The following is a 15401-nucleotide window of genomic DNA, read 5'->3' as shown; positions in this document are numbered from 1 at the left end:
ATGTGGATATATTGAAGCAACATCTCAAGACATCAGAAGTTAAAGCTTGGTCGCAAATGACCCCAAGCATACTTCCAAAGTTGTGGCAAAATGGTTTAAGGACAACAAAGTCAAGGTATTGGAGTGGCCATCACAAAGCCTTGACCTCAATCCCATAGAATATTTGTGGGCAGAACTGAAAAAGCATGTGTGAGCAAGGAGGCCTACAAACCTGACTCAGTTACACCAGCTCTGTCAGGAGGAATGGGCCAAAATTCACCCAACTTATTGTGGGAAGCTTGTGGAAGGCTACCAGACACGTTTGACCCAAGTTAAACAATTTATAGGCAATGCTACCAAATACTAACTGAGTGTATGTGAACTTCTGACCCACTGGGAATGTGATGAAAGAAATAAAAGCTGAAATAAATCATTCTCTCTACTATTATTCCGACATTTCACATTCTTAAAATAAAGTGGTGATCCTAACTGACCTAAGACAGGGAATTATTATTTGGATTACATTTCAGGAATTGTGAAAAACTGAGTTTAAATGTATTTGGCTAAGGTGTATGTACATTTCTGACTTCAACTGTATACAGGGGGGGGCCGGTACAGTGTCAATGGGGCACCGGTTAGTTGAGGTAGTATGTACATGTAGGTAGAGTTAATTAATTAAAGTGACTATCCATAGATGACAATAGAGGGTGGCAGTGGTGTGGAGAGGAGAGGGGGAGGGGGCAATGCGAATCGTCTGGGTAGCCATTTGACTAGATGTTCAGGAGTCTTATGGATTGGGGGTAGAAGCTGTTTAGAAGCCTCCTGGACCTCGACTTTGGCACTCCAGTACCGCTTGCCGTGTGGTAGCAGAAAGAACAGTCTAGTCTATGACTAGGGTGGCTGGAGTCTTTGACAATTTTTAGGGCCTTCCTCTGACACCGCCTGGTTCCTGGATAGCAGGAAGCTTGGCCCCAGTGATGTACTGGGTTGTTTGCACTACCCTCTGTAGTGCCTTACGGTCGGGGGTTGAGCAGTTGCCATACCAGGCAATGATGCAACCAGTCAGGATGCTCTCGATGGTGCAGCTGTAGAACCTTTTGAGGATCTGAGGACCCATGCCAAATATTTTCAGTCTCCTGAGGGGGAATAGGTTTTGTCGGGCCCGCTTCACGACTGTCAGGGTGTGCTTGGACCATGTTAGTTTGTTGGTGATGTGGACACCAAGGAACTTGAAGCTCTCAACCTGCTCTACTGCATCCCCATCGATGGGTGAGAGTTTTCTTGTTTGCTTAAACTCTACCTCAGGCGAGCAGTAGCTCGAGACTTCCTTAGATACTGTGCACCAGCTGTTGTTTTCAAAAATACATAGACCGCCGCCCCTTGTCTTACCAGACGCCGCTGTTCTATCCTGCCGGTACATCGTATAACCAGCCAGCTGTATGTTGATATCCTCCGCCTCGGGCTCGTTAGAGTCGTGAAATAATGCTTTCCTCTCAATCCACTGATTCGGTCACTCATCTGTAGAATGTTTTTGTATTTCCCCTGCATGCAGCTCGTCTAGTTTCCCAAATATGTCTGTTACATCGGCAAACAGACATTTTCGTTCCATTACACAGAAATTCAACCAAGTCTGTTTTTTTTTTCATCCATTGTGAATGACAACAGTTCCTCTCTCAATGCAAAAAAATCTTTCCAACACTCCCCCTTGATAACCACCAAGCCTCGGTGTGAAATAGAACATTGGCATGCTTTGATCCCATATCCCCACATAGTTTTGTGAACAGGTGTGTGCAGTGGATGTGGTTTGATGTGGTTTACAATGGAAGTTACCTGCTGCAGTATATCTCTGAGTTCTGTGCTCAGCTCTTTTGCCACCAGTTGCTCTCACACATTCATAACGAGAGTGCAGAGGCCTGCCCGCCATCCTGCTTTAGATAGAGCCTCATCTGTGTAAAAGCCCACCATTCGATCCCATGGAATCTGTTTTTTTTGCCAATATAGCCAGGGAGCACACTGAACATCTCCTGTGCCTTTTCATGCTCAGGAATCGTGAGACAGAACAATATAGCATCTGTAGCAAACAAAGGTCTATCCATGGGCATATAACGTCCATTTGGAGAGCATAAGCTGAGGAGTTCTTGAGTCGTTCTGTCAGAGATTCCTCTTGATTGCTAGCAATCGCATACATTCTTTGTTTAACAGTGTCATCTGACACTGTGAGTTTCTCTGCCTCTGCCTTGTTTTCACCATATCAATTGTGGCCGGTAACATCAATGTCTCAGCAATACCGTGTGGTTTCATAGCGTAGCAGGTCTAGCCATTCACCATGGGAAGTGCAACGGTCAAGTGTGGCCTTTTCCCATTATCTCTCTAATCATGTCCCTTTAGGTTTTTACAGGTAGCCACATCACAACAATTTAGAGATACAAAGACGATGTTGTAATATATTTATTTAAAATAAATGTTACTGATCTGCATCCTGATTTATCTTTTGACGAACATGCAAAAAATATTTCAAGAGCAGCCTTTTTTCAATCTTCGTAACATTGCAAAAATCTAAAACTTTTTATGATTTTTTTGCAGAAAAGCTAAATTATGACTATTTTTCAAAGTTTTACTGCTAACCTACAAAGCAGTACATGGATTTGCTCCTACCTCTCTCTCCGAATTGGTCCTGCCGTACATACCTACACCTACGCTACGGTCACAAGATCCAGGCTTTTTGGAGGCAGGGCTTTCTCCTAGAGAGCTCCATTTTTATGGAATGGTCTGCCGATCCATGTGAGAGACGCAGACTCTGTCTCGATCTTTAAGTCTTTACTGAAGACTGATCTCTTCGATTGAGGAGTGTGAAGGTGAACGGCAAGGCACTGGAGTGATAAACCACCCTTGTGGTCTCTGCCTGGCCGGTTCGCCTCGCTCCGCTGGGATTTCTGCCTCTGACCCTATAACGGGGGCTGAGTCACTGGCTTGCTCGCGCTCTCCCATGCCGTCCCTAGAAGGTGTGTATCACGTCGTGCCAGGCTTTTCGCTATACTCGACCTGGTTGAGTCACTGCCTTTCTGTCCTTGGGCTCATGCGGTGGGGGAGATCTTCGTGGGCTATATTTTGTTGAAATCCCTTTGGTGGTGTGGAGGCTGTGCTTTGGCAAAGTGGGTGAGGTTATATCCTGCCTGGTTGGCCCTGTCCGGGGGTAACATTGGACAGGGCCACAGTGTCCCCTGACCCCCCTGTCTCAGTCTCTAGCATCTATGCTGCAATAGTCTGCCAGGGGTGTAGGGTCAGTCTGTCATATCTGGTGTTCCGTGTGATCTTAGGTATACTCCCTCTAATTCTCCCATCTCTCTCTCACTCCCTCCCGGAAGACCTGAGGCTTAGGAACATGCCTCAGGGCTACCTGGCCTGACTACTCCTGGCGGTCCCCATCCCCAGTCCATCTGGTCGTGCTGATGATCCAGTTTCTGCTGTTCTGCCTGCGGCTATGGAACCCTGACCTGTTCAATCATCATGCTACCTTTTCCCAGACCTGCTGTTTAGTCTCTCTCTCTCTGTCTCTCTCTCTCCGTCTCTCACTCACTCACTCACTCACTCACTCACTCACTCACTCACTCACTCACTCACTCACTCACACAACTGACATTTACTCCTGACTTGCTGTACCCTCTATAACCACTGTGATTATTATTTGACCCTGCAGGTCATCTATGAACGTTTGAACATCTTGAAGAACCATCTGGCCTTACTGGCCATGTACTCCTATAATCTTCACCCGTCACATCCAGAAGAGGACTGGCCACCCCTCAGAGCCTGGTTCCTCTCTAGGTTTCTAATCTCCACCAGGCACAGCCAGAAGAGGACTGGCCACCCCTCAGAGCCTGGTTCCTCTCTAGGTTTCTAATCTCCACCAGGCACAGACAGAAGAGGACTGGCCACCCCTCAGAGCCTGGTTCCTCTCTAGGTTTCTAATCTCCACCAGGCACAGACAGAAGAGGACTGGCCACCCCTCAGAGCCTGGTTCCTCTCTAGGTTTCTAATCTCCACCAGGCACAGACAGAAGAGGACTGGCCACCCCTCAGAGCCTGGTTCCTCTCTAGGTTTCTAATCTCCACCAGGCACAGACAGAAGAGGACTGGCCACCCCTCAGAGCCAGGTTCCTCTCTAGGTTTCTTTCTAGGTTCCAACCTCTCTAGAGTTTTACCTAGTCACCGTGCTAAAATATCACAAACGCACAGCATACAGGTCCAGAGCCTTTGAGTTGACAATCTGTCAGACAGTGCTTTTAAAAGCCCAATCACTGCGCAACAATTCGAAATGCAATCGTGTGTTAAAAAAAAAAAGTTTGTACGGCCACGATTATAAAAGAGCTACGATTTCTAGGCCTATTTCTCAACTGGTAGCCCTAATTGAAACACACTTCCCATTCGCCATTCAAACAAATAGGCAATGGAAGGAAGGCTTCATCAGTACGTCACACACCAATTTGCATTGAGCTGGAGGCAGAATGCATTTTGAAAACATATACCGTAGCTACTTCATTGTTTGAAACCTGAACGTTGTACTACATATTGTGAGGCATGTTTTATGTTGCTTCAAAGTAGCCTAGGTAAAGTCCGACCATATCGGTGGAGGCAAATATAACCAGTAGCCTCTCAACTTCTATTGGTTATCAAATCAAATTCAAATTTATTTGAATCAAATTTATTTATATAGCCCTTCGTACATCAGCTGATATCTCAAAGTGCTGTACAGAAACCCAGCATAAAACCCCAAACAGCAAGCAATGAAGGTGTTGAAGCACGTTGGCAAGGAAAAACTCCCTAGAAAGGACAAAACCTAGGAAGAAACCTAGAGAGGAACCAGGCTATGAGGAGTGGCTAGTACTCTTCTGGCTGTGCCGGGTGGAGATTATAACCGAACATGGCCAAGATGTTCAAATGTTCATAAATGACCAGCATGGTCAAATAATAGGTCTGCGACAGGTAGCACGTCCGGTGAACAGGTCAGCATTCCATAACCGCAGGCAGAACAGTTGAAACTGGAGCAGCAGCACGGCCAGGTGGACTGGGGACAGCAAGGAGTCATCATGCCAGGCAGTCCTGAGGCATAGTCCTAGGGCTCAGGTCCTCCGAGAGAGAGAAAGAAAGAGAGAATTTGAGAGAGCATAGTTAAATTCACACAGGACACCGGATAAGACAGGAGAAGTACTCCAGATATAACAAACTGACCCTAGCACCCGACACATAAACTACTGCAGCATAAATACTGGAGGCTGAGACAGGAGGGGTCAGGAGACACTGTGGCCCCATCCGATGATACCCCCGGACAGGGCCAAACAGGAAGGATATAACCCCACCCACTTTGCCAAAGCACAGCCCCCACACCACAAGAGGGATATCTTCAACCACCAACTTACCATCCTGAGACAAGGCCGAGTATAGCCCACAAAGATCTCCACCACGGCACAACCCAAGGGAGGGCACCAACCCAGACAGGAAGATCACATCAGTGACTCAACCCACTCAAGTGACGCACCCCTCCTAGGGACGGCATGAAAGAGCACCAATAAGCCAGTGACTCAGCCCCTGTAATAGGGTAAGAGGCAGAGAATCCCAGTGGAGAGAGGGGAACCGGCCAGGCAGAGACAGCAAGGGCGGTTCGTTGCTCCAGAACCTTTCCATTCACCTTCACACTCCTGGGCCAGACTACACTCAATCATATGACCCACTGAAGAGATGAGTCTTCAGTAAAGACAAAAACAAACATTCGGGCGTAGCCTACGGTGCCTACGGTAATGGTGCACATTGCTGCGCTTATAATGTGAAGAAATAATCCTTTTGCAACATTTTAAGCTAAATGTTCTGATCTGTTGCATCAGAATCATTGCTTTTTAACTTTGTTATTTACTGTAGCCTGTTTCTATGTGTTGTACGCATTTGGGATCGATTGTCCCACAAATGTCCCAGAGTCTGTTTGGTATAGGCCATTTTTTTCTCGACAAGCTGACCAATATAATAGGTTAACTTTTCTACTATGGGGGATAGTAGATTAATATAGGCTTGGGATTTGCTGTTCGTTACTCATCTTGTTGACTGAGGAAAAGTACATGTGGAAAGTGAATCTTCATCAAAACATCATCAAAGTGCACATCGGAATTCGGTAAGAAGGACATACATAGTTTCATCCTAGACTTGCATGTTCTGTTAATATGAATTACCATAATCTACATGTGATTGTGATTTCTGTCACTCTGAGCAGCGTGGGTAGACGCCCTAATCAGGTTACGCACCCAATGCATTATGGGTCCGGTAAATTTCTCGATTGTCTGGTAAATTAAAATGCTGCCAGTCAACTGTCCGGCGCAACATTTTCATGATGGAAACCCTGCTTGACACATCTCAACACACACATCCCCCTAGCAAAGTGTCCAGTGTTGCTGAGACACGCGACATATCCTGCTCCTGCCGTCAGCGGCGGGAGACCTGTGGCGTGCCGCCTTGTTTATCTCATTCTGGGCAAAGTGTTCTCTCATTTGCCTCGTTTCCAGGCAATTGGTGTGTGTGTGTGTGTGTGTGTGTGTGTGTGTGTGTGTGTGTGTGTGTGTGTATGTGTGCGCTGCAGGGCTGTGGCTGCTGGGAACAGAGCTAATAAAAAACCCTGATCCATGAAAGGCCTTGAGCAAAGACACACTCAATTACCTAATGCCTGGGGCCGGGGGCCGACCACACTGCTGCTGCCACAGCCCACTCATTTACGTATGCATCCCCGCAGGTGTGTGTGTGTGTGTGTGTGTGTGTGGGGGGGGGGGGGATTTGACTGTGGCCAGGGTGATTGTGTGTGTGGCGTGCGTGCGTGCGCATTTGCGCGTGAGAGAGTGCATGGATTTATTAAATTGCTGTCAGGTTTGACAAATGTGTATAGCTGAAGTTGGGAGGTTGTGTTAGAGTGCTCTCCATGTGTGAAAGCGAGTGTTGTTTCTTAAACTGAGGCTGTGTGAGTCTTCAGGTATTGAACGGACTCATATCTCAAATAACAACAGTCAAAAAGATAGCGGTATGTCCAACAACTAAAAAGGTTGACTTGAATCATACACAATGCACAGAGGTTGATGTGAGAGGAACAGGAATTCCCAGCGGGAAAACACACGCACAAAGAAAACAACATTGGTACCCGTTTCCCCTGCAGGTTCTCCTGGTGTTCCTCTCTGAAGTGTTTGGTCCCGTAGGGGACAGGCTGGAAGGAAGAGGAGGTGTGGAGCATCCTCTCATAACTCCTGTTCTGATGGGCCTTAGAGAACGGCTGGAACCTGGAGAGAAGGAGAGGAGAGGACCTATGAAGTCTCATGTCAACAACGTCGACAGTAATGTCATGAGGTATCTACTTGTTTCCATACAATCCAGTGCACCTTCAAGACAATATACAGTCCGATCTCTGTAAACCGAAGCCCCATCTCTAAGACAATTCCTAGACACAACATTCAGTATGGGCCTCCGATTCGATCCCGCCTCCCTCCATCCCTCCCTTCATGATGGCAGGCTCCTCTCTTCATCTCCATCTCAGGCTGATATTACATAAATGCCTGCTGGTCCAGTCTAACGATGCAGGCCTTGTCTCATGTCTCTCTGCTTTGGACCACACAGTGGAAATGACCCAGGAAACACACCATCACTACTCCCTTTGAACACACACAGACACACACACACACGTCTGATTTCCATCCACATTCCCCCCACACACTCAAAGAGCCTCTACAGCAGGGGTGGGCAATTCCAGTCCTCGGGGGCCTGATTGGTGTCAGAGTTTTGCCCCAGCTAACACACCTGACCCCAATAATCACCTAATCATGATCTTCAGTTGAGAATGCAATTTGATTAATGAGCTGGGTTTGCTAGGGACGGAGAAAAAGTGGGACACCAAATCAGGCCCCCGAGGACTGGAGTTGCCCACCCCTGCTCTATAGTGTGTGTTTCTGCAGCCAAATGGGACTTTTTGCCTGCAGAGCTTATCACTACATATAAGAGTTAGGTGTGTGTGTGGTTGTTTTTCGTTGTTTGCTGGTGTTCAGGGTAAATCGCTATTGCTGATGAGGAAAGCCAGCTGTTAATTTCCGTCAGGTTGATTTTGTAAATTACACCCCAGACACATTGCTTGGGGGAATATGTATCCTGTGCACTAGGTGTGTGTGTGTGTGTGTGTGTGTGTGTGTGTGTGTGTGTGTGTGTGTGTGTGTGTCGGCGGGGAGTGTGGTGGTGTGTGTGTCAGGGGGGTCAACTTGAGTACATCACTAAACAAACAAACAAAAAAGCTACCTAGGCGCTACCCAGCTAGCACATAACATAACATAACAGTTTCTTAGAGCTTGGTGAGAGTGTGGTTGTCCTATAGTTATTTTGCAAACATCTTTCCCACGAAGTTCTGGGAATTGTGCAGGATACCCAGCTAGCACATAGCCATCTGAGAACCAATTTTAGGTGGTTTCAGTAATTCAGCATATCGTTTCATACAGGTTTCCTCCTGGTTCTGTTTAAATTAATGTTCTCAGAACACTTCCCATTAAAACTACAAGAAAACATTAGTAACGTTCAAATAATGTTATTAGACTGTTATTTGAAAAACATACACATTCTGTTATCAGCACCAACAAACTCTCTATAGCCTCGAGTGCTTGTTTCCTTTGAAATGGGGTCTGTTTGAATCGACTAAAACGAACAGCTTTGTATGATTTAAAAAAAAACATGGTATGCTAGACCCATCCTTTACAAACTCTCATAGTCTCACGTCAGAATTAGATTGTCACATCTGCCGCCGCTCCCCCTCTCTGGCGCTCGAGGTTGCCAGGCTGCTCATCATTACGCACACCTGTCACCATCATTACGCGCGCCAGTGCTTCATTGGACTCACCTGGACTCCATCACGTCATCGATTGCCTCCCCTCTATTTTTCACTCCCTCAGTTTCATTCCCATATCTGAATTGATGCTGTTTTGTTTCTCTTGTCCAAACACTGTTCTTGTTTAGTTTCATGTCTATTTATTATTAAATCCTTACCCTATACTTGCTTCCCGTCTCCCAGCGTCTGTAGTTACGGAATCGTTACAGAATGCAGACACCACAATTGGAAGCATCAGGGAGTTTTTTGTTTTTTGTTGGAGATGTTGGGTCCCGCTGCCGAAGCAACCGGGGTTGCCTCAGCTGGCTTGTCAGGCTCCCATGCCTCAGCTGGCTCGATAGGCTCATAGGCCTCGGTTGGCTCGACAGGCTCCCACGTCATGCCTAGGCCGGCTCGACAGGCTCCCATGTCACGCCTAGGCCGGCTCGACAGGCTCCCACGTCACCCCTCAGCCGACGTCTAATCATTACACACACCTGTCACCATCGTTAGTCGCACCAGCGTTTCACCGGACTCACCTGGACTCCATTACTCACTGTTGCCCCTAGAGGTCAGTTTCCACATCATCTTCCGACATCCTCAGACATGGATGGACACCAAATACTGACTTTTATTACAGGTGACCTGCCTGCCATCCTGGTGGCGCAGTGTACTAATTCTATGGATAAAGAGCAGAAGTTCAAAGGTTTGAATCTCACTGACGAAGTGCCAGAATAAAAAATAAATGGGTTTGCATGATTAATACCTAAGCAAATTAATTTCCAAGTGTCCTATCTAAGCTCAAGGCAGTTAACCTAAACTAACAATTTTATTCAACATTTTACTGAAAAATGTTCTCAGGGAACCATAGTAAAACGTTCTTAGAACCTCCCTGCAACCTAAAAAATGTATGTTCCTAGAACAGGCAAAATAATCACTTCCGTTCTCAGAACGTTTAAAAACGTTACCGGTCAGGAAACTTATGGCTTCGTTCCCAGAACCAATGGAAAACCAAAATCTTACGTTCCCACAACTGTCAAGGAACCAAATGTGCTAGCTGGGTTTGTATTAAAACCCTACTCAATAGATACGCTTTCCACATAGTTTTTTTTGTTGAGTTGGCGTATGTATAGTAGCGTTCGCGTATGTATTGTGGGCTCACAAGTGGCACAGCGGTCTAAGGCACTGTATCTCAGTGCTAGAGGCGTCACTACAGACCCTGGTTCGGTTCCAGTCTGTATCACGACCGGCTGTGATTGGGAGTCCCATAGGGCGGCGCACAATTGGCCCAGCGTCATCCATGTTAGGGTTTGGCTGGGGTAGGCCATCATTGTAAATAAGAATTTGTTCTTAAATGGCTTGCCTAGTTAAATGAAATAGCACTCACATTAACACACGTGTGGAAATTGTAGCAAATAAATAATCAGCATCTATCACTAGTCTGATGTATTCAAGAGCTAGTGAAGTAATTTCCTACTATACATAGTTATAGAGAGAGGGACGTGTACACCACACAAGGTGGCATGACAAACCTGGTCAGTTTAAGTGATGGTCCTGCATGGCACCCCGCACGCGCACACACACGTCTACACACAAACACAAACAAGGCGGCAAAGACACTCTGTGGCCACCAGAGACCCTACAAGACAGATTACCCAGCAGTCCGAGCTAATGTGCACATGGGAGGGACATCAGCGGCGTGATATTAATGTGGCCCCAATGTCCCAGGCTGCACTGGGCCCGGGCATGCCTCGCCTCGCCGGCTGGTTCCACTCACAGCTCTTATTGCCTCCCGATTGCCTTTTAATAGGCTAGTTTTTATTCATTCAGGGCTATTAAGGAAAGTTTGACTCCTCACCAGGGATCTTTGGGCTGAGGCCGAGCTGCCGGGCCCGGTGACAACACACATACACATTTACACACACACAGGCACACACACATGGGCATATGAGCACAGACGCTGCCACCAAAAACCATGAGAGAGAGAGAGAGAGAGAGAGAGAGAGAGAGAGCAGAGCAGGGGGAGGTTGTTGAGTTGATCAGTCTCCCGTGTCCGTGTGTGACTACATAAGCTGTGTTGTTTCAGTCAACTGAGACAGATGTGTGTGAGTGCGTGCGTGCAGACTGTGCTGTTTAAGTCAACTGAGACAGACGTGTGTGTGTGTGTGAGTGCGTGCAGGTAGTGTTGTTTCAGTCAACTGAGACTGATAATGTGCCTGTTAAACCTGGACTCTCAGATGCTTTAGGCTGTGTGTGACCAGGGTACGGAAGGACTGCATCACTTTCTTTCTCACATCTCCAGTCTCTTTGTCTTCTCTGGGTCTAGGCAGAGCTCACTTGTCCTGTACTATAGCTTGTATTCAGTAGTCTTCATTTGGTAACATCCTGTTCAATAAGTGGCCATATGTATACACTCCCATCTGAGCATGTACTGAAGACAATGACCCACTAGCATTAGTGAAGCGTTTTTTTTTTCAATAATCTTGTTCTGGAGGAGGCTCTGCAGAGTGGTCACTAGCTTAAATTAATCAAAAAAGTTAGCTCATTAACAGTGAACCTTTTCTGTGGGAAACATAGAGCAATTCTAGGTATTGTGGCATATTTTGGTTAAACTATCCCCAATTCAATGGAATTGTAAACCCTCTGCATGCACAATGCATTCTTCCATCACATTTACAGCTGATTCTCAAGATCTTGTACACTAATGAGATGCTATTGAGCCCACACTACTATACTATCTGAGCCAAGGACTACATGCTTTGATTACAATACTGGGTGGGGTGAAAATATTTTATATGACCTACATGATTTTTTGTTAACTAGAAAATAGTAGCTTACAGCAAAGTGTGTTTAAATAATTTTTAACTTAACAATTTCTGCTAGTTAGTTTTTGCTACCATGTGGGTTTTAGCTTGCTTGAGCCTGTTAACTGAGGAGTGTTAATTCACCTGTTTCCATACATGTTTCATTTTAACACATTTATCTCACAAAGGAGTTGTTTAATCTAACTGCGAAACTATTTATCTGTACATGGAATTGTATTTTATATATTTTTTTCTTTTTTTCCAATTTTTACAGGAAATTGCCATGGGCACTATCTGATGTGTGAAGACATTTCACTGAAGATAATGTAGAAGGAAAAGCTGTGTACTTTTGCAAATACTATGTCAAATCATATGTGAAGAATGCAACAAAGATGCAGAATCATCTGGCCAAGTGCCTAAAGTTCCCTCAGCACTCACAACAAGCAACCTCTGACAAAAGTCCCTCTACTTCTAATTCGAGGTGAAAATGATGAATCAGACACCTTATCGATAGCAACAGCTCATGGTCCTCCTGGAATCAGAAGGTTTTTTGACTCAATGGAGGAACGTAGTCAGAGAAATGCTGATGAATGTCCTACTCGAGCTGTGTATGTAGCTAGTTCACATCTGATGCTCACAGGCAATGTGTATTGGAAGAGATTTCTGAATGTTCTTCGCCCAGCATACACCCTTCCAACCAGACATGCTTTATCTACTCATTTGCTGGAGTTCAACAGAGTTCAAGTGAATGTCAAGCAAATCATAGAGAAAGCAGACAGTATTGTAATCATCTCTGATGGGTGGTCAAATGTTTGTGGGCAATGAATAATTAACTATATCATCTCCACCCCTCAACCAGTATTCTACAAGAGCACAGACACACCGGTCTCTCCTATGCAGATGAGCTGAAGGCCCAAGTATGCTGGCAAGAGCATCCTGTTTGGTGTAGAGATCAACAAGGTCTATGGTGTCATCACTACCGTGTCTCGCCACCTTGGCCTAGATGAGGGCAAGGTTCTTGGCAGTCTGGCGAAGTACACTTCCAAGCAAGGGCTTTGGCATGGAGATGCAATATGGCAGTCGTGCCAACATATCTCATCAGCCACCTGGTGGAAGGGACTTTGTGGATCTGAGGCTCTTTCCCCTGTTGCCTCCATCATCCTCCAAATCCCACCAACATCAGCCGCATCAGAGCGCAACTGGTCCTTGTTTGGGAACACACACACACAAGCACGCAACGGGCTGACCAATACAAGGTTTGAAAAATTGGTGGCCATCCAGGCAAATTTTAGGCTTTTTGAGCCATCCTCAACAAGGTTGGAAAGTGACAGTGAAGATGAGGCCTCAGAGTCTGATGTTCAAGAGTGGACATTGTGGAGGTCCTGGGAGAAGAAATGGAAGCCTCAGAGGAAGATAACCAAAGCTTTAGTTTCTAGACTATCATATTACAGATATATGTTGAAAATGTTTTTGGGAGATGTGATGGATCATTGGGGATCATTCAATATTCCCTTTCTTTTGTTGTTCAGTGAAATCATCCCATATGAAGAGTCAACTCATTTAATTAAAGTTCAATTCGTAAACTAAATAGTTTTTGGAAGGATTTATGGTTTATGTTTGTCTCCATATGATATGGTAAATATATATAAAAAAACATCTACATTTAAATGGTATTAATATTAATTTGCATATATTTCCGTTAATTCCCACGGAAAGTTTCCACCTCTGAATATTCCCCAAAATGTGCAACCCTAACCCTAACATTAACCACACTGCTAACCCTAATGCCCAAACCTAACCTTAAATTAAGACCAAAAATCACACACATTTTTACAATATAGCCAATTTTGACTTAAAGGGGAAATCGCTCAGTACTGTAACAGTGTTCTCTTCAGATGTGAAGTTGTCACCTCAGCCACTTTAACCCCACCCCCCCAAAACCATCATCATCACGCTACACTGGAGAGTCTGATAACTCATTAGAGACACATTCAACTGGAAAGGGAGAGAGAGTTGGGGTGACAAGGAGGGTACGCAGGCAAATTCAGTGTGGTCCCTTGAAATGTCTAGTTGAAATGAGTGTGGATGTTGGCGGCTGGTGGATCAAACAGGGGGTTAATGGCGTTTCTCTTTGCCCACGAACAGACGCACACACAGACAGATACACATACACGCACACGCTTGCACACACATACCGAGAATAATCGGATTCCCACATGAACTATCAGTGGTGTTTCTGTGTGCATAGTGTGTGTGTAGGATCATGCATTCATATGTGTGTGTGTGTGTGTGTGTGTGCGCGCTGTGGTAATGGGGTTGAATATAGTCTGAATATAACACAGTGAGCTGGTAATTAAACTACAGAGTTAAACAGCCATTCTAGTCTCAAGTGGAGTGATGATAATCCCCTGTTATACTGTGATTATGTTCTGTTGAGGAAGGAATGTGTTCTGATGCTTCAGATGTTGCTGTTGCTGTAGTGCTGCTGTTGCTGTAGTCCTGCTGTTGCTGTAGTGCTGCAGTTGCACTGTCAGTCTCCCCAAAAGGCTCAGGTGTGAGCCACACACACACACACACACACACACACACACACACACACACACACACACACACACACACACACACACACACACACACACACACACGAGGTGGATGAAGTCCATTATCCACACACACACACTGTAAAGCCCTTTTTCATGTGATGAAAAGTAGCATATAACTGCTATCCATGAGGACAAAAGGCTGCATCTGTGTTCGTGTGTACTTACATGGTGTGGTTCCTCCATTCTCCAGAGCGTAGCTGGTCCTGGGCCTGCTCCAGGTCAGAGATGGAGGTCTGGACTCTCAGAGACGGCTCGAGACCACGCTGTCTCTGAGCCCACACCTCCGCTGGCCCACGGAACGGACCCTAACACACAGGGGAAAGATGGGAAGCCATTATACAGACACTAGCGGGCATGACAAATACATTCCCAACATTCAAAACATTTTCCATTGATCAAACATGCTGTACTGTAAGTCAGAAGCCCTGCAGTGGTCTTTCCCGGTTTTCATCTGTTCGATATCACGTCTTAATCAGAGGCACGTTTGTCTCTAGTCTCTCCCTCATTCTCTCCCGGCTCTCTCTCCCTTTTCTCTGCATCTTTCTCCGTCTCTTTCCCTCTATCCCTCTTTCTATTTCTCAAACTCTTTCTATCATTCTCTTTCTTTCTCTCTCTCTGATCCCTTTCCTTAGTATACAGTAACTTTCCTTAGTTTAGTTTACTAACTTTTCTTAGTCTAGTTTAGTACCTTTTCTTAGTCTATTTAAGCAACTTTCCTTCGTGTAGTTAAGTAGCTTTCTTTAGTTTGGCTAAGTAACTTTCCTTTGTGTAGTTTAGTAACTTTCCTTCGTGGAGTTAAGTAGCTTTCTTTATCCTAGTTAAGTAACTTTCCTTTGTGTAGTTAAGTAACTTTCCTCAGTCTAGTTTAGTACCTTTCCTTAGTCTATTTAAGCAACTTTCCTTTGTCTAGTTAAGTAACTTTCTTTAGTTTGGTTAAGTACCTTTTCTTTGTGTAGTTAAGTAACTTTCCTCAGTCTAGTTTAGTAACTTCCCCTTGTCTCCACTAACTTCCCGTAGTCCTTTAACTTTCCTTAGTCCTGTAACTTCTCTCAATGTGGTTGTGCTGTTCGGTAGCTGTTGTTTAGTGGAGTGACCTTCAGCTTTTGTTGCTGTTGGTTGGTTGGGGAGAGTAGCTAGCAGGGAGCCCCTG

General features: G+C 45.5%; 1 protein-coding gene across 1 annotated transcript in view; it reads right to left on the bottom strand.

Moving 5' to 3' along the window:
• The window catches only part of spata17 (spermatogenesis associated 17), a 59324-nt gene that overhangs the window by 21756 nt on the left and 22167 nt on the right, over positions 1-15401 (bottom strand). The window contains exons 8-9 of the mRNA XM_064955656.1: positions 14417-14556; positions 7147-7282 (exon numbers count right to left, since the gene is read on the bottom strand). Coding sequence (XP_064811728.1) covers positions 7147-7282; positions 14417-14556 — 276 coding nt within the window. The remainder of the gene's footprint in view (positions 1-7146; positions 7283-14416; positions 14557-15401) is intronic.

This window comes from Oncorhynchus masou, chromosome 32 (genome assembly GCF_036934945.1).
Source record: "Oncorhynchus masou masou isolate Uvic2021 chromosome 32, UVic_Omas_1.1, whole genome shotgun sequence".
Classification (NCBI taxonomy): domain Eukaryota; kingdom Metazoa; phylum Chordata; class Actinopteri; order Salmoniformes; family Salmonidae; genus Oncorhynchus; species Oncorhynchus masou.
This window is presented reverse-complemented; position numbering and strand designations above follow the sequence as displayed.